At 44.6% G+C, this 24,744-nt stretch overlaps 1 protein-coding gene across 1 annotated transcript in view; it reads right to left on the minus strand.

Annotated features, from left to right (window-relative positions):
• The window catches only part of LOC139369548 (cadherin EGF LAG seven-pass G-type receptor 1-like), an 83,453-nt gene that overhangs the window by 19,813 nt on the left and 38,896 nt on the right, over positions 1-24,744 (minus strand). Inside the window, exons 2-8 of the mRNA XM_071108797.1 lie at positions 14,953-15,624; positions 11,554-11,776; positions 10,377-10,492; positions 9,685-9,773; positions 1,978-2,135; positions 1,200-1,363; positions 955-1,080 (exon numbers count right to left, since the gene is read on the minus strand). Of these exons, the coding sequence (XP_070964898.1) occupies positions 955-1,080; positions 1,200-1,363; positions 1,978-2,135; positions 9,685-9,773; positions 10,377-10,492; positions 11,554-11,776; positions 14,953-15,624 (1,548 nt within the window). The remainder of the gene's footprint in view (positions 1-954; positions 1,081-1,199; positions 1,364-1,977; positions 2,136-9,684; positions 9,774-10,376; positions 10,493-11,553; positions 11,777-14,952; positions 15,625-24,744) is intronic.

A 24,744-nucleotide genomic window follows, 5' to 3' on the forward strand; every position in this document is an offset into this window, starting at 1 on the left:
AATATGGGTGTGATTCACATTCATGCTATTGTTCATTACACATGCTGTACATACACGCAAATCATCAGTATCAGTCTCATAAGAACACAGATTTAGTTGGGATTGAGAAACACCCAACACTCAGTAATTAGCTGTATTTTAAAGCCTGAGACATATAGAGGCAAACCCGGGTTACAACAGTGTTTAACACCCACTGTGCCCTTTTTGAGGTACTTCTATGAATTAGGCCAAACGAAGCTTTCCGAAAACTTAAAAGCCATCAGAGATGTGATTTCCTTTTCCTGCTAACGGGATTTGCGTCAGAAAAGTGGAAAGCATTGGCTCACAGTGTGCCTTACGTTCTGACCACGAGCGCTCTCGTCGCGTGTGCGAGCTTTGCAAAAATAAATGTATACATACATGTTATTCAATCGCTGTACCCACACTGCTCGCACGTGTCTGCGTAGCCAGGCGCTAAAATAGAACTGTACCACTGCCCCATATGCTTCTGGGTAATAATCAGTTCACCAATGAGATGTGGTGTGGCCCTGGACCAAGTGTAAATACAGTCATTTGAAATGCATCCTTCCTTCCTTCCTTCCATCCTTGTTTCCTTGAGGATAGTTACTTCTATCAATCAGGCCAATTGAGATCTGTGATTACCTCAAGCCGGCCGGGACAGAAGAATGCAGTATTCCAACATGGCCAGTGTTAGGGTCAGTGTGTGTGTGGAATGTAGGAATGTCGAGATTGACAGGAAACTTGGCCACCTTGACCTCTACTGTCTGTTTCCTCACCGCTAGCCTTGTGGAGCGTGGCTGCGACATTTCATTTTGAACTCAATTAATGATGAGACACACAGTAAAACACATACTCACAGGGCACATGCATACACACGCGTATAGGGAATTCCCCCCCCCCCCCCCAAAAAAACAATATATATCCAAAACACGCACTTTCCCTAAAATCAATTACCTTGTTCACAGTTCTTCCCTCCGTAGCCTAGGGGACAGCCACAGGAGTACGTGCTCCACTTGTTCACACACATTCCTCCGTTCAGACACACACTTTCAGTGCAGAAGTCCTTCTTCGCTGTGCACCCTGAATACAGGCATGTAATAATCAGAGGCATCAATAAAGGCAAAAAAAAAAAAAAAAAAATGAAAAAAAAGATGTTGAAACATCAATATTATGTCACACATGTGAGGAATAGCACAGACCTGCGGCCGTGCCGTTGTTTGCCACAAAACTGGCCATGTCCACAGTCTTGCTGTCTATGGTTAGGTCTCTCATGCAGCCCACAAAGTCTCGGTTCCGGACAGGGAAATCCTCCGGCAGGTTTGGAACGCCACCCAGGAGTAGGGGACCGGTGAGGTCCAGGGACCTAGCGATGGACAACATAGAACAACTATCACCTTGTGTATGATTCTGGATCCAGAGTCAAGGACATTGGGTATGAGCGGGATTTGAGTGACACTGCAGTGCACCAGCCACACTAGAACATTGAAATGAACATTGTAACATCGTATTGTAACATTATGCCGCCACACAAAATAAACACACAAAACCAAACGCAGAGAGAGAGAGAGAGAGGCTGGTCAAGCCACTTACAACTACTTAACCCTTTGCATTAAAACCTTTACTGTTTAGTGTGACCTATGCTGGCGTAACTGACACTCAACACAAGTTGTGAAAAATGCACCACAGCCATATAATAAATTGCTCTCTATTGGGAAGTCTTGTGATATACAAACTTGTCCAAAGCAGGGGACAGACTTACATTTGAATAAAAAACATTTGCATAAGAATAAATATGTTTTTAAACAAGTTTAAAAAATACTTATACAGATGTAGGTTTTTATGTCTGCTGTATAGGAAAAACAAATGGCAATTGCTGTCACAACTTTCTACTTGCAGTGCAGGGTGGCATGATGGGTGAAAAGCTAAGCTTGGCTTGACAGGTGGGGCTGGATAAACCCGTTGAGACTCTGCACTCACTTCTTCTGTCCTGTCTGCATGCCCTGAGCGGCACAAGAGTAGTTGCCGATCTGGCCACCAAAGCGAATCGCCATGGCGATGTCGCAGTCGTCCACGGCAACGACTGCCACCTTCTCATCTGATGGTCCGTGAGGAAAGCCAAGGCGTCCAATGTTGGGCTGGAAAGAGAAGGGAGGTCACATGACATTTAAGGTGACAGCAGCTACTAAACTAAGGCACGAATATCCAGAGAGAAAATTTGGGCTTTCAGCCATACATTTGAGGTACCATACGGCAGCGTAGCCTAGTGGTTAGAGCGGTGGACTTGTAACCGCAAGGTCAAACCCCCGAGCTGACAAAGTACAAATCTGTTGTTCAGCCCCTGAACAAGCCAGTTAACCCACTGTTCCTAGGCCATCATTGAAAATAAGAATTTGTTCTTACTGACTTGCCTAGTTAAATAAAGGTAAAATAAAAAAATGTACTGGAAGGTGAAAAGCTTCTCGATGTATAATGAAGGAGGTCATAGTTTGATAGACTGCCCTTTTGATTCATGTGCATCACGGAGGCACACAGGTTTCTTATTTATTTTAAGCGCATGACTGGGGATAGCAGACCTGTGAGTTAAAACCCAGTGTGAAGAGGATGCTATCGCTCAGTGAAACTGATGTACCATTGATTGTCTGAGCCGAATTGAATTATGGGAGCGGGACACTGGTGAGTGAAGAGATACCATAGACTGACAACGGCATTTCGTGTCAAACCCTCCCCCGGGACCACAGTTTCCACCAAGTGGCAATAACAATTGTAGATATTGTCAGCAACTGTCAGTGTTAACCCCACTGCAACTCATCTCACGGCTCTGCCCTTTTCCAAGCTATTAACACCACATTCGCATGTTCCACCTAGTTGTCCCCAAACGGTGTCACGTTCGGTGACCTTCTCTCCCCTCCGTGTGGATCTGTGCGTGCAGATACAGAATCTGTATGGGGTCGATTCGACTTGAGAATTTATGCCTTTCCTACGCACGTTATTACTACACACTTCTCAGTATTTGGTATTTAGACTGACCCATTCAGTCACGTAAAGTGCTCTGAATGTGTGGCTACATTCAATGGCTGAAACCCTCCCACTTGCTGGCCAACATTCTATAGGGTTTGCAGTACATGTATCTTACGCCATCCTTTTAAAACCTCTTCAGGATCAGTGTGCCCCCCCCCACCGTGGGACGGTTGAGCTAACGTAGGCTAATGCGATTAGCATGAGGTTGTAAGTAGCAAGAAAATAAACTTCAGTTGATTTAGTAAATATTTTCTAAACACTTGATTTTTTTTCTTAAAACTGCATTGTTGGTTAAGGGCTTGTGAGTAAGCATTTCACTGTTGTATTCGGCGCATGTGACAACCACAATTTGATGTTGGAAGATTAATGCACACGGAATTATAATCACGATAAGATCGTTCAATAGTAGGCTATACCCTCGTCTGTTGCCTGCACTCACCATGGAGCTGTGGGATGACACGGCCAAGTATTGAGCCATGCGTCGGGTTCAAACTGTTACGGCTTGGCCTGCGCTCCGCACCATAGCGATATTATCAACTGTCACTAATGATCCTGAGCAACAACCGCCCGGCCGTGACGGCGTTTACAGAGGAAGCAAACGAAGGTCAACTAAACCATGTTATGAAACGGAATGATAATGTAAGCTATGCCAACTGAAGGGAACTAACGGTAAATTGGCAGCTGAACATGTGAGGTTATTAGACCTTACTGACGGTCGATGCTGATTGGCTAATGTTTAACGTGATAGAAATAGGAAACAGAGAGTGCCCATCCCTGCAAGTTAAAAGGCTGTACAATATGCATTCTGCATAACGGCACAGCGTTTCAGAAACTTGACTGTGGGAAAGTTGAAACGCTCAGTTTGCTGCCGTATGACTGGTTTCACATTTGTCTCCAGCGATTATAAGGTGAAATAGATCAACAACAAAAAAAAGTGTCATGTATATTTACAACTCTAATTACCCAAACGGATGTTCATTTAACTAGCTCTTATCGATAGCTCTTATCAAGTTGTACATTACAGTGCATGAAGAACGATGTTATTTCTAATCGGGGGGGGAGAAAAAAATGAAGTCGAAGCTTTTTCCACTATTCATGGTTTCCTCGTGCATAAAAGCGGGTGGATTTATTAGGGAACGAAGTCAGAAGGTCAGAATACGGCACATTTGCAGACACACCACCACACATTCATTTATTCCATCTCCAGCTCAAACTAATAGCGGGCGAATAGCATGCTATTCTCATGCTTAAGTTTAAGGTCAGTTCAAGGTCAGAATACTCATAGAGAGGAAAGCGCATTAAAAAAAAGGGAATTACGTTATTTTACGCCAGCTTAACTCGGGTCGGAATTGGCTCCTATGCGAATACATCTGTATGAGTGTGTATCTGTCAGTGTGTGCATAGGTGTTTGAATGTGTGTGTCTGGACCTTTGATCTCCTTCCTGTGGGGATGTGATAGTGCATGGGAGGATGACCAGTGGATGCCACTGCAGGTGTGACAACAGGAAGAGGTACAACGTTGTGGGAGCAGAGATAGTGGAACAAACCATTTCTGAATGGACCTTGATTTGTGCACGGGTGCATTGTCATGCTGATACAGCAAAGGGTCTTCCCCGAATTGTTGCCACAAAGTTGGAACCAACAGAATCGTCTAGAATATCATTGTATGCTGTAGCGTTAAGATTTCCCTTCACTGGAACTAAGGGGCCTAGCCCGAACCATGAAAAACAGCCCCAGAACATTATTCCTCCTCTACCAAACTTTCCAGTTGGCACTATGCATTGGGGCAGGTAGCGTTTTCCTGGCATCCGCCGAACCCAGATTCGTCCGTCGGACTGCCAGATGGTGAAGCGTGATTCATAACTCCAGAGAACACATTCCCACTGCTCCAGAGAGCAATGGACGCGAGCTTTACACCACACCAGCCGACGCTTGGTATTGCATGCTCAGCCATGGAAACCCATTTCATGAAGCTTCCGATGAACAGTTTTTGTGCTGACATTGCTTCCAGAGGCAGTTTGGAACATGGAAGTGAGTGCTGCAACCGAGGACAGATGATTTTTATGCGCTACGCGCTTCAGCACTCTGCGGTCCCGTTCTGTGAGCTTGTGTGGCCTACCACTTCACGGGTGAGCCTTTGTTGCTCCTAGACGTTTCCACTTCAATAACAGCACTTACAGTTGACTGGGGCAGCTCTAGCAGGGCAGAAATTTGTTGGAAAAGTGGCATCCTATGACAGTGCCAAGTTGAAAATCACTGAGCTCCTCTGGAAGGCCATTCTACTGCCAATGTTTGTCTATGAAGATTGCATGGCTTTGTGCTTGATTTTATACATCTGTCAGCAATTGATGTGGCTGATATACAGTAGCAAATCTACTTATTTGAAGGAGTATACACATACTTTTGTATATAGTGTGTATAAAAACTACCAAAATAGTATTACGAGATACTCCTTGATATTGCCATATTTAGGCCGTATTCTATTCACATTATGCCACCATATGTCACGACTTCCGCCGAAGTCGGTCCCCCTCCTAGTTCGGGCGGCGTTCGGCGGTCGACGTCACCGGCCTTCTAGCCATCGCCGATCCAATTTACATTTTCCATTGGTTTTGTCTCGTCTTCCCTCACACATGGTTTCAATTCCATCAATTACATGTTGTGTATTTAACCCTCTGTTCCCCCCATGTCCTTGTCCGGAATCGTTTCTTGTAGTGCTTGTGCATGTTATGCTGGTGGACACCGGGTTTTGTTTGAACCATTCATTGATTGATTGATTGTTCTGTTTACGGTGGTTTTTGTGTTTATTAAACGACACAGTTGTAAATGAGTTTTCGTTCTCCTGCGCCTGACCTCTCTGCCGCCAGTACGCACCCCGTTACACCATATCAAGGTCAACAACAGGAACACAGTGACACTTGTTCCGTCTCTCTTTTCCACACATTCGGAACACTCATAAATCCACAGGGATAATTCAAGTGTGTTCCAAGTTCCTGTTCTCTAGGAAAGCCAAAGTCCAAAACAAATATTTGACCATGTCTTCTCCAAAATGTGCCAAATGAGGTGATAAGGAAATTCCAAACCGCGTGTGTATGTACGTGTGTGCGTGCGCGTGTCTGCATGTGTGCGCTCATGTATGTGCTGGTAATGCAGATGGTGCACGCCAAGGCCGTGAAGGCCAGGATGAACTAGACAAAACAACTAGCTGCTATATTCCACTCTAGTACTAAGAGTGAAAGGTTAAGTCAAGGTTAACTTGACATGCACTGTCAAATCAAAATCAAACCAAATCCAATGTTATTGGTCATATACAAATGGTTAGCAGATGTTACTGCGAGTGTAGCGAAATGCTTGTGCTTCTAGTATCCAACACTGCAGCAATATCTAACAAGTAATATCTAACAATTCAACAGGTGTGTGCCTTTCCAAATCATGTCCAATCAATTGAATTTACCAAAGGCCGACTCCAATTAAGTTTTAGAATCATCTCAAGGATGATCACTGGAAACAGGATGCACCTGAGCTTAGTTTCGAGTCTCATAGCAAAGGGTCTGAATACTTATGTAAATAAGGTATGCATTTTTATGTTTGTATACATTTGCTATCATTTCTAAAAAAACGGTTTTCTCTTTGTCATTATGGGGCATTTTGTGTAGATTGATGAGGGGGAAACAATTCATCCATTTTGGAATAAGGCTGTAAAACTTAAAAAAAATTGTAAAAATTGAAGGGGTCTGAATACTTTCTGAATGCACTGTATGTGGAGAGGAAGGGGGGTTGGGTATAGGGCAAAATATTTCACATTCTGCTGGATAGTCACAAAGAAAACTCTGAATCAAGGTGCTCAACGGAAGTTTCAAACCAACCCACATTTAGTCCTCTTTCCCGATCAATGATGATATTTCAAAATCCTACAGGGGACAATATCAGTTCTAGCAGTAGATTGACCCAGTCAGGACTTGGTGGTGTCTGACAGAGTAAATAGGTGATGGCTGGTGTCGTAGTGGGACCCCAAGCCATTAATTGTCAGTAGGAGAATGACCCCACAGGGGAGGACCGGACAGTGTTTATGTGGCTCCACGGGGGGTGAATATGAATTGAGGAGAGGGGTAAAGTACTCCCTCAGCTGCCCTCATTGTCACAGGATAACACAGAAAGAAACCAGGCTAGGGGGGAAGGGTGTTAATTAATCATTTCAATACATCAACTCACACTCAAACAGCCTTTTATCAGGTAGTTATCTACAGACTGCTCTAGTTAGGCTAGTTTAACTTCTGCTTCGAACATTGAGCCATTTGTTTGTAGAAAGATATTCGGATATATCTGTAAAGTTGATTGAAACCCCTACTGAGATACTGTGCCACAGGGTTTGCCTAGGTTCAGGCTAATGCTCTTACAGATACATTATGTGCAGTGCATTCGGGAAGTATTCAGACCCCTTCCCTTTTCCACATTTTGTTACATTACAGCCTTATTCTAAAATGTATTAAATAATTTTTTTCCCTCATCAGTCTATACACAATACCCCATAATGACAAAGCGAAAACAGTTTAAAACATATATATTTTTTACTCATTTATATAAAAAAACAAAATAACTTATTTACATAAGTATTCAGACCCTTTGCTATGAGACTCAAAATTGAGCTCAGGTGCTTTCTGTCTCGATTGATCATCCTTGAGATGTTTCGACAACTTGATTGTAGTCCACCTGTGGTAAATTCAATTGATTGGACATGATTTGGAAAGGCACACATCTGTCTATATAAGGTCCCACAGTTGACAGTGCATGTCAGAGCAAAAACAAAGCCATGAGGATGAAGGAATTGTCTGTAGAGCTCCTAGACAGGACTGTGATGAAACACAGATCTGGGGAAGGGTACCAAAAAATGTTTGCAGCATTGAAGGTCCCCAAGAACAGAGTGGCCTCTATCATTCTTAAATGGAATAAGTTTGGAACCACCAAGACTTTCGCTTGAGGAACAAGCAAATGCATGTAGTACCCCCCAAAAAAGACAATTTGTTTTGCGTTGGGGTCAACCCCATTTTATGTCAGTTTATGTGTATAAGGATAAAATAATGGATGTATTCACCAACATTTTGAATTCCTTCTCTCATGATGAATTCATTCAAAATGTTGGTGATAAACATCCAGGTGACCAATAACCCAATGGTCACTCTGACAGAGCTCCAGAGTTCCTCTGTGTAGATGGGAGAACCTTCCAGAAGGACAACCATCTCTGCAGCATTCCACCAATCAGGCCTTTATGGTAGTGGCCAGACGGAAGCCACTCCTCAGTAAAAGGCACATGACAGCCCACTTGGAGTTTGCCAAAAGGCACCTAATCAACTCTTAGACCATGAAAAGATTCAGCAAGATTCTCTGCTGATGAAACCAAAATGTAACTCTTTGGCTTGAATGCCAAGGTCACGTCTGGAGGAAACCTGGCATCATCCCTACGGTGAATCATGGTGGTGGCAGCATCATGCTGTGGTGATATTTTTCAGCTGCAGGGACTGGGAGAATAGTCAGGATCGAGGGAAAGACGAACTGAGCAAAGTAAAGAGAGATCCTTGATGAAAACCTGCTCCAGAGCGCTCAGGACCTCAGACTGGAACGAAGGTTCATCATCCAACAAGACGACGACGCTAAGCACACAGCCAAGACAACACAGGAGTGGGACATGTTTCTGAATGTCCTTGAGTGGCCCAGCCAGAGCCCGGACCTGAACCTGATCGAACATCTCTGGAGAAACCTGAAAAAAGCTGTGCATGATGCTCCCCATCCAACCTGTCAGAGCTTGAGAGGATCAGCATAGAAGAATGGGAGAAACTCCCCAAATACAGGCGTGCCAAGCTTGTAGCGTTGTACCCGAGGCTGTAATCGCTGCCAAAGGTGCTTCAACAAAGTACAGAGTAAACGGTCTGAATACTTATGTAAATGACATATTTCCATTGTTTATTGGTAACAATTGTGCAAACATTTATAAAAACCTGTTTTTGCTTTGTCATTATGGGCTATTGTTTATAGATTGATGAGGGGACAAAAACGATTTAATACATTTTCGAACAAGGCTGTAACGTAACAAGTAGGGGTACCCTAGTGCATTCTCACATAACTGTGTTGTTTTTAAAAAGAAATCCCTGCATAAAAAGCCCTGGGTCCAGAAATAATTATATGTTGAGATCTTCTTGTTTCATTACACAGGCCTAAACCAGATTGCCTTTCAAAACAATAGTACAATGCTCAAATAGAATCTCAATAATCCCTTCTCTTGTCTTTGTGAATACGACGGCCTCAACTTAACTCATCCCTGAGCTTCAAAACGCCCCAAACAAAGACTAGTGTGTCTGTTCCCATGACAATCCTTTAAAAATCTGAACTCTGTATGGAGTTGGGGGGGGGGGGATAGTATGGGTTCCCTACTTGAATGACCTTTGACCTGTTAGATTGAGGCCTGTAGGCTTATGAGGGCACTTCATTTGGGTTCATAATATCCTTATCCTACTGGTGCCCTAGTATCCTACTGGTTCCCAAACTATTGACCTCTCCCTATCTCTTTACTCTACCCCACCACACGCCTCATCACTTACCCTTTGGACAGGGACATGTATCATTCTATTACGTTCTGAAGAGAGGCTCCACATATCCAGGAAGTGTGCTTACCTTGTTGTAGTAGTGTAGCTGTACTCTATGCCACTGGCCATCACTGACCCCACCTAGGACAAAGGGTGATACTGTGGTTTTGACTTCTCCTACAGGGAAGGAAATAGGATATAAGAAACAGGAAAGTGTTTAATCGACATGGAATCCCACTCCAACTGAGTTTGGCCATTTTCATAGATAGTGAACTTCCTGAGAGGAACTCTCTCTCACTTCTCATTCTTTCTTTAAAGTCACACACCTGAGTCTGTGTTTTACAAAATGGCAGCCCTGTCACTTGGTTTGGTATAAAGCTGAGGGATTGGGCTGGGGAAGACTAAGAAAAACACAACCTTTTGGACCTCTGAAGAGGTCTTTCAATATCGATGCTACTCATCCAGAACACAATTATAGTTTAATGGTTAATGATTGTTTTTTTTAGGATAATACCTCTATGGCATGAATTCCCTGCCAAACTCAACACACTAACACTAGGTGAACTGCACGATCACTGTTTACCCTCAATTTTCCCAGGTATCTGAGGGTTGGCTGCATAAACTTTGACCCCTCCCTCAGCTGGTTAGAACCTCCCTGTTAATGAGATTTTGTATTTCACAGAGAGGGGGGTAGGAGAGAGAAGTGAAGCGAAGAGAAACAAAGGGAACAGAGGAAATTGAAGTCTGGCCATCTCTTCTCGGAACCCTTTATGTCCTCACCTGCTGAGAAGGTGAGCTGGATTTGTTCCTCGATGATCTCTAAGGCGATGAAGTCGTGCTTCTCGTTAAACCTTCCGTTATAAAGTAGTAGGACATTCCTCTCTCTGGTGGCAAACCTGCAGGTCATTCAGGACCAAAGGTCACTTTGATTGTACAGTACAGTATTTTATCAGCAGATGAAGGCTATGAAGAGGAGGGGAACATGTACAGGAGAGCTATTTAATGGAGCCATTTAATGGCCATTTAATTAGTCCTCAAAGTGTGGTTATGTCTCTTGAGGTAACGCGAGAACAATATCAGTTGTGTGCGGGGAGGGGGGAGACATTGAGAGACAAATTAACCTAGGAAATGAGGGACAATAAGAGAGCAAAAGGGAAAATGGAAAGAATAATCATATTGGACTATGGACAATGAGAGGAGCAAAAGGGATTTGGAAAATGACGGAGGAAAGGAGGACTGGTGTGGACAGACATAGAACCAGGGCAAGTACTAGGAGCCATGCTGCTATGTGTCATTAACCCTATGGCACTTAGCGGGTATGTGCACAGGAGTCCGAATCCACATGGCACAGGGCATCGTGACAGGAAACCATGATCAACAAAGCCAAAGGTCACTCTGGCTCCATGCATCCCTTCCTGTTTTTACCTTTGCCAGGGAACGTGAGCTGGGCACGAGAAAGAGATGTTTCACTACAGCCTTTACATATCCCACATCACCCCAGGCAGGCGCAATCAAACTCTCAAAGTATTTGAAAGAAAATGTACACTCTTTGAACCCAGATCCACATCTAACCACTGGATCAAACGGCTTGCTCTTCCTTCGCGTTGCAGAACACAAATGTCATGGCTGATGTAGCAGCCCTGTGATTCAACACTTCTGTGATTTCAGGTTCAGACATGTCCTGCCGGTGAGACAAAGACGACGGGGCGTTGCTTATTTGTATTGCCATGGATACAGCCATCACTGCTTATTACAAAGGTGTTGTATATGTATCCAGACATGGCGTTCGATGTGTATCACTTGGGTGTGGATAGATGGCTCAGTACTATGTCAAAAAAAAAAAAACTCCAGGTGTTCGTGAGAGAACCAGAGGAAGACACAAATGTACACCCACCGGAAAAAGTCACGTGTACACACGTTATTATGGAGACGTTATAAGATACATAGGTGTACTCACATGAAGGACACTGTGAAGTGGAACCTCTGTCGTAGCCCTCTGAACGTGATGAAGGACAGGCCGGGGAAGCTGCGGGTGCTCATTTCACAGTAAGGCTTCTGGTACTCCCCTGGGGGGCACTGGCACACAAACCCCCCCACCAGGAGATCCACACACCTGGCCCCGTTCTGACACACCCCCGGGATGCATCGGCCAGATCGGGAGTTCACCTCACAATGCTCACCTGTAGGAAGGGAAGAACAGTACAGGTGGGCAGAAATATCTGCTGGGTATATCCGAGAGAGAGAGAGCGAGAGAGAGCGAGAGAGAGCGAGAGAGAGAGAGAGAGAGAGAGAGAGAGAGAGAGAGAGAGAGAGAGAGAGAGGGGGGAAAAACTGTCTGGTGAAAGACAAAAGTTGGGGTAGGTGTGAAAGCAGTTGCACCTGTTCTCCTTTAAATCCTCCATTCAGATTTGTATGTAATAAAGTGTCCAGGACGAAGCCCTCCAAATATGTTTTTTTTTGTGAACAAGCTGAAACCAGGCATGTTCACAGGGGACACAATCCCTCTCACAAGTTCAAATCCATTACCACACAACCTACAAGCTAGTCTGCATGGACAGAGAGAGTGGCAGCAGAGGCTCAACCCCCCCCCCCCCCCCCCCCCCCCCTTTCACAAGCAAAACACTGTGGATTGTAACAGCTATGCTCTGTGACCCACACTGACACTGGCTCTTCCAAAGGAACCAAACGGTTTGTGGCATAATGACAACAGGACAATGGAGTGTCTTTGCCCCAAGCAGCAGGCCACCTCGGTGGTCTGTAAGACACCTGTCACGACCCACCAGCCATCCACCCTGATACAGTCCTGTCTCGTTAACTCGACCTGAGACGTTTTCCGGTGATGACAGCTTTCAAATGGACGCTGATGTCAGTAGTGATTTTAACTCAGGGGTGCTTTCCCTAACAGCTTGGGGTGACCATTAAGGGTCACATACTGAGCAGAAAGAAAGCTGTCAATTAAAAAATAAGGAAAGGGTGATGTGTGGTCACATAATGTATTGCATGATCAGGCTTTTTTATTGAAGAGACAGAGAAGATAGACAGGAAGACTAGAGAACTGTCTGTGGAAAGTGTGGCACGGGATTATATCACCCTTTAAGAGCCACCATACATGTTATGAAAGAGAACACGAATGAGTCAAGAGATGATTTTCCCACTGGTCAAAAGGAATGTGCCACGATCATATCAATGTCCAGCTCATAGTGTGGGGTGTTGTGTGTCGCAAATGACACTGACAAGATCTGGATAAAGAGAACACCTATGATTTACAGCGCCAGGAATTCCAGCGGGTAATGACCCAACTGCAAGACAGATCATCTCCGGTTTGGAGGGAATTACGAGGGATCTTTTTCCCGAAAGTGTGAGAAACCTGAGACCAGCACTGTCAGGTCAACCATCATCACCTCCATTATGACTTGAGACTACCTGGAGCTGGTCAAGAGCCTTCAAAGCATAGACGGCTAGAGTTTGATTAACAAGTAATAGTCTCTCTGCAGAATCAGGGTTTTGGCTGTGGGCCATGTCTTTAATATAGTGGGAGCATTTAGCCCTATAGGGTCTGTGAAAGCAGATGAAAGGTACTGATGGGGGTAGGCATATTTCTATCTCAGGAAGCTGGTTGAGAGAATGCCAAGAGAATGCAACGCTTTCATCAAGGCAAAGGGTGGCTACTTTGAAGAATCTCAAATATAATATACAGTTGAAGTCGGAGGTTTACATACACTTAGGTTGGAGTCATTAAAACTCGTTTTTCAACCACTCCACAAATTTCTTGTTAACAAACTTTGGTTTTATCAAGTTGGACACAAGAATGTTTCCAACAATTGTTTACAGACAGATTATTTCACTTATAATTCACTGTATCGCAATTCCAGTGGGTCAGAAGTTTACATACACTAAGTTGACTGTGCCTTTAAACAGCTTGGAAAATTCCAGAAAATGATGTCATTGTTTTAGAAGCTTCTGATAGGCTAATTGACATCATTTGAGTCAATTGTAGGTGTACCTGTGGATGTATTTCAAGGTCTACCTTCAAACTCAGTGCCTCTTTGCTTGACATCCACAAGTCTGGCTCATCCTTGGGAGCAATTTCAAAATGCCTGAAGTTACCACGTTCATCTGTACAAACAATAGTATTCAAGTATAAACACCATGGGACCATGCAGCTGTCATACCGTTCAGGAAGGAGACGCGTTCTGTCCCCTAGAGATGAAAGTATATTGTTGCAAAAAGTGCAAATCAATCCCAGAACAACAGCAAAGGACCATGTGAAGATGCTGGAGGAAACAGGTACAAAAGTATCTATATCCACTGTAAAACGAGTCCTATATCGACATATCCTGAAAGGCCGCTCAATAAGGAAGAAGCCACTGCTCCAAAACCGCCATAAAAAAGCCAGACTACGGTTTGCAACTGCACATGGGGACAAAGATCATACTTTTTGGAGAAATGATGAAACAAAAATAGAACTGTTTGGCCATAATGACCATCGTTATGTTTGGAGGAAAAAGGGGGAGGCTTGCAAGCCAAAGAACACCATCCCAACCGTGAATCACAGGGGTGGCAGCATAATTTTGTGCGGGTGCTGCAGGGGAGACTGGTGCACTTCACAAAATAGATGGCATCATGAGGTAGGAGAATTATGTGGATATATTGAAGCAACATCTCAAGACATCAGTCAGGAAGTTAAAGCTTGGTCGCAAATGGGTCTTCTAAATGGAAAATGACCCCAAGCATACTTCCAAAGTTGTGGCAAAATGGCTTAAGGACAACAAAGTCACGGTATTGGAGTGGCCATCACAAAGCCCCGACCTCAATCCCATAGAAAATTTGTGGGCAGAACTGAAAAAGCGTGTGCGAGCAAGGAGGCCTACAAACCTGACACAGTTACACCAGCTCTGTCAGGAGGAATGGGCCAAAATTCACCCAACTTATTGTGGGAAGCTTGTGGAAGGCTACCTGAAATGTTTGACCCAAATTAAACAATTTAAAGGCAATGCTACCAAATACTAATTGAATGTATGTAAACTTCTGACCCACTGGGAATGTGATGAAAGAAATCAAATCTGAAAGAAATCATTCTCTCTACTATTATTCTGACATTTCACATTCTTAAAATAAAGTGGTGATCCTAACTGACCTAAGACAGGGAAGTTTTACTTCGGTTAAATGTCAGAAATTGTGAAAAACTGAGTTTAAATGTATTTGGCTAAGGTGTATGTAAACCTCCGACTTCAACTGTAAGTACTAATGACATGGAGAAAGAAAAAAGTTGAAGAAAGAGTAAAAAATAGAAGATTGAGAATGGCGTGAAAGAAAGAGTCAAATAAGATACCAAAAAGTATATAATAACACTCACCTGTGAAGTCCTCTGGACACTCGCAAGTGTACCCGCCTTCCCTGCTCCGGCACTTGCCGTTGTTCTGGCAGGGCCCTGAGTAGCACAGGTCAATCTCCGTCTCACAGTAGTCCCCAGTGAAGCCTGCTGGGCATCGGCAACGCAGCCCCGTCACCGGTTCGATTGGCCTGAACAGCACCGTATCCGAGGACACGAAAGGTGCCGAGCTGTCGAACCTCAGCACTGACACACACTTCATGTAGTTCTCACAGGGCTCACGGAGGCAGATGTTATCGTCGAAGGGCAGCACACGCTGGCTGGACACCAGGGTGAGCAGAGTCCGGTTCAGGTAAATCTGCTCCTGCAGCGCATCTGAGGGGAAAAATCTTCCAGTGTGGATGGTGCCCCCGGACCCCCCAAGTTCGTTTCCCCCAGAAGGGCGCAGGGCAGAGAAGGTGACGTTGAGGATGCTCCCCTGGACGTGCGTGTCGTTCTGGATGTTGAAGACGAAGACACCGGTGCGGCTGGTGGATAGGACGGCCGCCACGCCCTCCATGAAGTGGGAGAGGAGCGGGGACAGGAAGCGCTCCTGGGACATGTTCTCTAGGCGCACTGTGATGCTGTTGGTCAGCATCTCATCGGTGATGATGGTGACACGCAGGGTGCAGAGGGCCATGACGCGATGGACACCGTCTGGAATCAGAGACAAACAGGGTTAACCAGGGTAATAGAATAACACTTGCAAGATGCATTAGACACAAAGGTCATGTCAGTCAACATTTTAAAGGGAAAGGGAAAGGGGGATATCTAGTCAGTTGTCCAACTGAATGCCTTCAACTGAAATGTGTCTTCCGCATTTAATCCAACCCCTCTGAATCAGAGAGGTGCGGGGAGATGCCTTAATAGACATCCACGTCTTCGAGGGATTCGATCCACTAACCTTTCGGGTTATTGGCCCAATGCTCTAACCACTAAAAACACACCCCATTAACCTAATTAGAAACAAAGCACTGCTTTTAACGTCTGCTGGTTTCTTCCACTTGAAAGTAAGGCTGTGACAGCGAATACGGAGTTTTCACCCCCGCCCGCCCCTCCGGAAACCTCTTTCTCAAAGCTAAGGGTCAAACCAAATTAAATGAAATTTGTCACATACGCCGAATACAACCTTACCGTGAAATGCTTACTTACAAGCCCTTAACCAACAATGCAGTAAAACAAATAGCGATAAGAAAATGTTTACTAAATAAACTAGAGTAAAAAAAATGTAAGTAAAAAAGTAACACAATAAAATAACAATAATGAGGCTATATACACGGGGTACCGGTACCAAGTCAATGTGCGGCGGTACAGGTTAGTCGAGGTAATTTGTACATGTAGGTAGGGGTAAAGTGACTATGCATAGATAATAAACAGAGAGTTGTAGCAGTGTAAAATCAAAAGGGAGTGGGGGGGTGTCAATGCAAATAGTCCGGGTAGACATTTGATTAATTATTTATTATTATTTAGCAGTCTTATGGCTTGGGTGTAGAAGCTGTTAAGGAGCCTTTTGGAGCTAGACTTGGCACGATGGTACCACTTCCTGTGTGGTAGCAGAGAGAACAGTCTATGACGGTGACTGGACTCCTTGACAATTTCTGGGACCTTCCTGTGACACCGCCTAGTATATAGGTCCCGGATGTCAGGAAGCTTAGCCACAGCGATGTACTGGGCTGTACACACTACCCGCTGTAGCACCTTACGGTCAGATGCAGAGCAGTTGCCATACCAGGTGATGCTCTTGATGGTGCAGTTGTATAACTTTTTGAGGATCTGAAGACCCATGCCAAATCTTTTCAGTCTCCTGAGGGGGAAAAGGCATTGTTGTACCCTCTTCACGACTGCCTTGGTGTGTTTGTACTATGATCGTTTGTTGGTTGGTGATGTGTACACCAAGGAACCTGAAACTCTCGACCCGCTCCACTACAGCCCCGTCGATGTGAATTGGGTCGTGTTCGGCCCTCCTTTTCCTGTAGTCCACGATCATCTCCTTTGTCTTGCTCACGTTGAGGGAGAGGTTGTTATCCTGGCACCACACTGCCAGGTCTCTGACCTCCTCCCTTTAGGCTGTCTCATCATTGTCGGTGATCAGGCCTACCACCTTTGTGTCGTCACTAAACTTAATGATAGTGTTGGTTTCATGCTTGGCCACGCAGTCGTTGGTGAGAACAGGAGGGAACTAAGCATTCACCCCTGAGGGGCCCCCATGTTGGGGATCAGTGTGTTATTGTCTACCCTTAACACCTGGGAGCGTCCCGTCAGGAAGTGCAGGATCCAGTTGCAGAGGGAGGTGTTCAGTCCCCGGTCTTTAGCTTAGTGATGAGCTTTGTGGGCACTATGGTGTTGAACACTGAGCTGTAGTCAATGAACTGCATTCTCAAATAGGTCTTACTTTTGTCCAGGTGAGGAAGGGCAGTGTGGAGTGCCACCGAGATCGCATTATCTGTGTTTCCGAGATGATTGTGTTGATGTGATACACGACCAGCCTTTCAAAGCACTTCGTGGCTATCGACATGAGTGCTACTGGGTGGTAGTCATTTAGGCAGGTTACCTTCACTTTCTTGGGCACATGGACTATGGTGGTCTGCCTGAAACATGTTTGATTTACAGACTTGGTCAGGGAGAGGTTGAAATTGTAATTGAAGACACTTCCTGCACTTCCTGCTAATCCGTCTGTCCCTGCGGCCCTGTGAATGTTGACCTGTTTAAAGATCTGGCTCACATCGGCTACGGAGAGTGTTATCACACAGTCGTCCAGAACAGCTGGTGCTTTCATGCATGCTTCAGTGTTGCTTGCCTAAAAGCAAGCATAAAATACATTTAACCCATCTGGTAGGCTCCTGTCACTGGGAAGCTCGCGGCTGGGTTTCCCTTTGTAGTCCGTAATAGTTTGCAAGGTCTAACACATCCGACGAGTGTCAGAGCCAGTGTAGTAGGATTCAATCTTAGTCCTGTATTGACGCTTTGCCTGTTTGACAGTTTGTCTGAGGGCATAGCTGGATTTCTTATAAGCCTCCGGATTCGTGTCCTCCTCCTTGAAAGCTGCAGCTATAGCCTTTAGCTCAGAGCGGATGTTGCCTGTAATCCATGGCTTCTGGTTGGGATATGAACATACGGTAATTGTGGGGACAATGTAATCAATGCACTTACTGATGAAGCCGGTAACTGAGGAAGTATACAGTCCTGTAGCGTAGCATCCGCGTCATCTGACCACTTTCTTATTGAGCGAGTCACTGGTACTTCCTGCTTTAGTTTTTGCTTGTAAACAGGAATTAGGAGGATAGAATTATGGTCAGATTTTGCAAATGGAGGGTGAGGGAGAGCTTTGTACGCGTCTCTGTGTGTACAGTATACAGTAGGTGGTCTAGTTTTTCCCCTCTGGATGCACATGTGACATGCTGGTAGAAATTAGGTAAAACATATTTAAGTTTGCATTAAAGTCCCCGGCCACTAGGAGCGCCGCTTCTGGATGAGCATTTTCTTGTTTGCTTATGGCCTTATACAGCACGTTGAGTGAGGTCTTAGTGCGAGCTTCGGTTTGTGGTGGTAATTAGACGGCTATGAAAAATATAGATGAAAACTCTTGGGAGATGTGGTCTACAGCTCATTATGAAGAACTCTACCTCAGGTGAGCAAGACAGTGGCTTGCGAAAATATTCACCTCCCTTGACATTTTTCCTATTTTGCTGCCATACAACCTGGAATTACATTTTTGGGGTGGGGTTTGTATCATTTGGTTTACATAACATGCCTACCACTTTGAAGATAGTTTTTATTGTGAAGAAGAACAAGAAATAAGACAAAAAAAACAGAAAACTTGAGGGAGGCATAACTACTCACCCCCCAAAATCAATACTTTGTCGAGCCACCTTTATCGGCAATTACAAAAAGTATTTTGGGGTATCTCTCTATAAGCTTGGCACATCTAGCCACTGGGATTTTTGCCAATTCTTCAAGGCAAAACTGCTTCAGCTCCTTCAAGTTGGTGAACTTTAATCTTTAAGTCATACCACAGATTCTCAATTGGATTGAGGTCTGGATTTTGACAAGGCCATTCCAAGACATTTAAATGTTTCCCCTTAAACCACTCGAGTGTTGCTTTAGCAGTATTCTTAGTGTCATTGTCCTGCTGGAAGCTGAACCTCCATCCCAGTCTCAAATCTCTGGAAGACTGAAAAAGGTTTCCCTCAAGGATTTCCTTGTATTTACTGCCATCCATAATTTCTTCAATTCTGACCAGTTTTGAGTCCCAGCTGATGAAAAACATCCCCACAGCATGATGCTGCCACCACCATGCTTCACTGTGGGGGTGGTGTTCTCAGGGTGATGGGAGATGTTGAGTTTGCGCCAGACATAGCATTTTCCTTGATGACCAAAAAGCTCAATTTTAGTCTCATCTGACCAAAGTACCTTCTTCCATATGTTTGGGGAGTCTCCCACATGTCTTTTGGCGAACACCAAACGTGTTTTCTTATCTTTGGTCTCTTTGTTGCCTCTCTGATTAATGCCCTCCTTGCCTGGTCCGTGAGTTTTGGTGGGCGGCCCTCTCTTGGCAGGTTTGTTGTAGTGACATATTTTTTCCATTTTTGAATAATGGATTTAATGGCTCCGTGGGATGTTCAAAGTTTCTGATATTTTTTTAGAACCCGGCCCTGATCTGTACTTCTCCACAACTTTGTCCCTGACCTGTTTGGAGAGCTCCTTGGTCTTCATGGTGCCGCTTGCTTGGTGGTGCCACTTGCTTAATGGTGTTGCAGACTCTGGGGCCTTTCAGAAAATATATATATATATATATCTATCTACTGAGATCATGTGACACTTAGATTGCACACAGGTGGACTTTATTTACAGTGCCTTGCGAAAGTATTCGGCCCCCTTGAACTTTGCGACCTTTTGCCACATTTCAGGCTTCAAACATAAAGATATAAAACTGTATTTTTTTGTGAAGAATCAACAACAAGTGGGACACAATCATGAAGTGGAACGACATTTATTGGATATTTCAAACTTTTTTAACAAATCAAAAACTGAAAAATTGGGCGTGCAAAATTATTCAGCCCCTTTACTTTCAGTGCAGCAAACTCTCTCCAGAAGTTCAGTGAGGATCTCTGAATGATCCAATGTTGACCTAAATGACTAATGATGATAAATACAATCCACCTGTGTGTAATCAAGTCTCCGTATAAATGCACCTGCACTGTGATAGTCTCAGAGGTCCGTTAAAAGCGCAGAGAGCATCGTGAAGAACAAGGAACACACCAGGCAGGTCCGAGATACTGTTGTGAAGAAGTTTAAAGCCGGATTTGGATACAAAAAGATTTCCCAAGCTTTAAACATCCCAAGGAGCACTGTGCAAGCGATAATATTGAAATGGAAGGAGTATCAGACCACTGCAAATCTACCAAGACCTGGCCGTCCCTCTAAACTTTCAGCTCATACAAGGAGAAGACTGATCAGAGATGCAGCCAAGAGGCCCATGATCACTCTGGATGAACTGCAGAGATCTACAGCTGAGGTGGGAGACTCTGTCCATAGGACAACAATCAGTCGTATATTGCACAAATCTGGCCTTTATGGAAGAGTGGCAAGAAGAAAGCTATTTCTTAAAGATATCCATAAAAAGTGTCGGTTAAAGTTTGCCACAAGCCACCTGGGAGACACACCAAACATGTGGAAGAAGGTGCTCTGGTCAGATGAAACCAAAATTGAACTTTTTGGCAACAATGCAAAACGTTATGTTTGGCGTAAAAGCAACACAGCTCACACCATCCCCACTGTCAAACATGGTGGTGGCAGCATCATGGTTTGGGCCTGCTTTTCTTCAGCAGGGACAGGGAAGATGGTTAAAATTGATGGGAAGATGGATGGAGCCAAATACAGTACCATTCTGGAAGAAAACCTGATGGAGTCTGCAAAAGACCTGAGACTGGGACGGAGATTTGTCTTCCAACAAGACAATGATCCAAAACATAAAGCAAAATCTACAATGGAATGGTTCAATAATAAACATATCCAGGTGTTAGAATGGCCAAGTCAAAGTCCAGACCTGAATCCAATCGAGAATCTGTGGAAAGAACTGAAAACTGCTGTTCACAAATGCTCTCCATCCAACCTCACTGAGCTCGAGCTGTTTTGCAAGGAGGAATGGGAAAAAATGTCGGTCTCTCGATGTGCAAAACTGATAGAGACATACCCCAAGCGACTTACAGCTGTAATCGCAGCAAAAGGTGGCGCTACAAAGTATTAACTTAAGGGGGCTGAATAATTTTGCACGCCCGATTCTTCAGTTTTTGATTTGTTAAAAACGTTTGAAATATCCAATAAATGTCATTCCACTTCATGATTGTGTCCCACTTGTTGATTCTTCACAAAAAAATACAGTTTTATATCTTTATGTTTGAAGCCTGAAATGTGGCAAAAGGCACTGTAACTCATTATGTGACTTCTGAAGGTAATTGGTTGCACCAGATCTTATTTAGGGACTTCAGAGCAAAGGGGTGAATACATCTGCACGCACCACTTTTCTGTTTTCTATTTATTTTTCATTTCACTTCACCAATTTGGACTATTTTGTGTATGTCCATTACATGAAGAAAAAAAATCTATTTCAATTACAGGTTGTAATGCAACAAAATAGGAAAAAACGCCAAGGGGGGTGAATACTTTTGCAAGGCACTGTACCTAGAGACTACCTTAATATTAGACATCACGCACCAGCTGTTATTGACAAAAAGACACCACCCCCTATCCCTCGTCTTACCAGACGTAGCTGTTCTGTCCTGTCGATGGATGGAAAACCCAACTGTATATTATCCATGAGCTACGACTCGGTGAAACATAAGATATTACAGTTTTTAATGTCCCATTTTGTTGGATAGCCTCGAACGGAGCTCATCCAGTTTATTCTCCAGTGATTAGACGTTGGCTAATAGAACGGATGGTAGAGGTGGGTTACCCACTCACCGACGAAGTCTCACAAGGCACCCTGATCTCTGTCGCCTGTATTTTCTTATTTTCTTCATGTGAATGACAGGGATTTGGGCCTAGTCTGGAAGCAACATTATATCCTTTGCGCCCGACTCATTAAAGAAAAATCTTTGTCTAGTTTGAGGTGAGTAAACGCTGTTCTGATATCCAGAAGCTCTTGTCGGTCATAAGAGACGGTAGCATAAACATTACGTACAAAATGAGTTACAAACAATGTGAAAAAACACACAAAATAGCACAATTGGTTAGGAGCCCGCAAAACAGCAGCCATCCCCTCCAGCGCTATTCTTCCCATCTGTATCACATCCTGTGCATGTGTTATTTTACGCACACTTTTTTTCTATGTAGCTGCTGCTCACACTCCCCCCCCCTTCATGTTTCTCTTTTTACTCACCCTCTTCTGAACCATGATAAGGTAGCCTATGTCTCAGCCTCATATTTCTCCTCACAAACTTCTCTGTCTGTTGTAATGGATTTTGCAGTTGCGCAAGCAGGATGCGTTGTATTAGAACAATCTGCATTTTGTGTGATGATGTAGGCTAATCTTTATGGTTGCTGCCATATCGTAGCCACTAGCTACAGTTCCTGAAAAAAGAACACCACTACTTTGCCTGTCTGCCTCCTGCTTAGCCAATGTTTGCAATGATGATGAAGACGTTTAATTAAATTGCTAATTAGACTGCGTGTCTGTGTCTTGCGTTGGTTTGACATGCTGCCTAAATAGCTGCATACTAACTCCCCACTCACGTTTTGCATTGGGGCGGAAGACAATCTGCGTTTCAACAACATACAGGCCCCTCAACTGCTATTTTGCTTCTTAATGATCATGCAAGTACTGCACGAGTATGCTACCTAGCTGTTCCACCTCTGGGCAGCCGAACGTCTAGGGTGTTGAGCGTTTATCTGGACTAGAGCTCTGCTACTCGACCCGAGCCCAACGGGCCCCGACATTATGCATGGGGCTAGGGACGGGTAGGGCATGTTTTTTCATCAATAACTAGGGTACGGGTGGGGCTCGGGTATCACTAAATTGATCACTAACATTTTAAAGTTGTGCCATTTGCCCGTTCTTTGCTGCACAGTACAGTCATTATCTGATTAAGATTACAACATGGTATCAGAAGTGCTTCAACCTCGTCGAGTACAAGACAGGAGAGATTATTTCACAGAAAAGAATAATGTTCATTGAGTTTAGAGTGACAAAAAGTAGCTAACAGCTAACTGCTCTCTCATGTCTTGTCATTGAGCAAAGTCGCCCAAGCGGAGCTGTTGCTATGGATACTCACAGACCCAGAGCTGCCATTAGCAGATCGCATGCAGACCGAGCGGAGAGCAGGGAGAGAGTGACAGATAGAGTGGAGAAGCTAATAGTTTACTTTATCTCTTCATTTATTTCTGATTTCGGGTTTCTAGCAGTGCCGGGACATACATTTGGTAGGGCCTGAAAAATGGGTTTAAAATTCATGCTCGTGCAGGACTCAAATCTGGACTGGTAACCAGAGTCTGACAATGGGCAAGTTTGCTTTGCTTCGCATCCCCTTAAAAAAAGAACACAAAATCGTGCTTATGCTTAACAGCCTACTCTTCTGCAATAATTTGAACATGTCGACCATGTCTTTTGTGTACAACATGAAGCTTGTACACTACACCTGACAAAGGCGTGCATCGCTGATCAAGTAGGGGGAAGAGGCAGAGGAGCACTGAGCAGCAGCTACATTGGCAGCGGAGTGAGCTCAGCTATGTATACAAATATGGAAGGAGGGGGAAGCGGCAGAGGAGCACTGAGCAGCAGCTACATTGGCAGCGGAGTGAGCTCAGCTATGTATACAAATATGGAAGGAGGGGGAAGCGGCAGAGGAGCACTGAGCAGCAGCTACATTGGCAGCGGAGTGAGCTCAGCTATGTATACAAATATGGAAGGAGGGGGAAGAGGCAGAGGAGCACCGAGCAGCAGCTACATTGGCAGCGGAGTGAGCTCAGCTATGTATACAAATATGGAAGGAGGGGGAAGCGGCAGAGGAGCACCGAGCAGCAGCTACATTGGCAGCGGAGTGAGCTCAGCTATGTATACAAATATGGAAGGAGGGGGAAGCGGCAGAGGAGCACTGAGCAGCAGCTACATTGGCAGCGGAGTGAGCTCAGCTATGTATACAAATATGGAAGGAGGGGGAAGAGGCAGAGGAGCACCGAGCAGCAGCTACATTGGCAGCGGAGTGAGCTCAGCTATGCATACAAATATGGAAGGAGGGGGAAGAGGCAGAGGAGCACCGAGCAGCAGCTACATTGGCAGCGGAGTGAGCTCAGCTATGTATACAAATATGGAAGGAGGGGGAAGCGGCAGAGGAGCACTGAGCAGCAGCAACATTGGCAGCGGAGTGAGCTCAGCTATGTATACAAATATGGAAGGAGGGGGAAGAGGCAGAGGAGCACCGAGCAGCAGCTACATTGGCAGCGGAGTGAGCTCAGCTATGCATACAAATATGGAAGGAGGGGGAAGCGGCAGAGGAGCACTGAGCAGCAGCTACATTGGCAGCGGAGTGAGCTCAGCTATGTATACAAATATGGAAGGAGGGGGAAGCGTTTGCGGAGTTGACAGCAGCTACGTAAAATAAAAATCTTGCACATGCGCAGAAGCTCCTGTATCTTTAGCTATGGAAAAAAATATTACTAGCTTATATAATGAGATTCCTACCGACTGTGACCAATTCCCCATCAACATAAAACTGAGGTTCAGTTAAACTTGTTGCGTAATGGAACATTTGTGAAGCCTGATAATCCAGTGCCCTAATC

Source organism: Oncorhynchus clarkii, chromosome 2, assembly GCF_045791955.1.
Source record: "Oncorhynchus clarkii lewisi isolate Uvic-CL-2024 chromosome 2, UVic_Ocla_1.0, whole genome shotgun sequence".
NCBI lineage: Eukaryota > Metazoa > Chordata > Actinopteri > Salmoniformes > Salmonidae > Oncorhynchus > Oncorhynchus clarkii.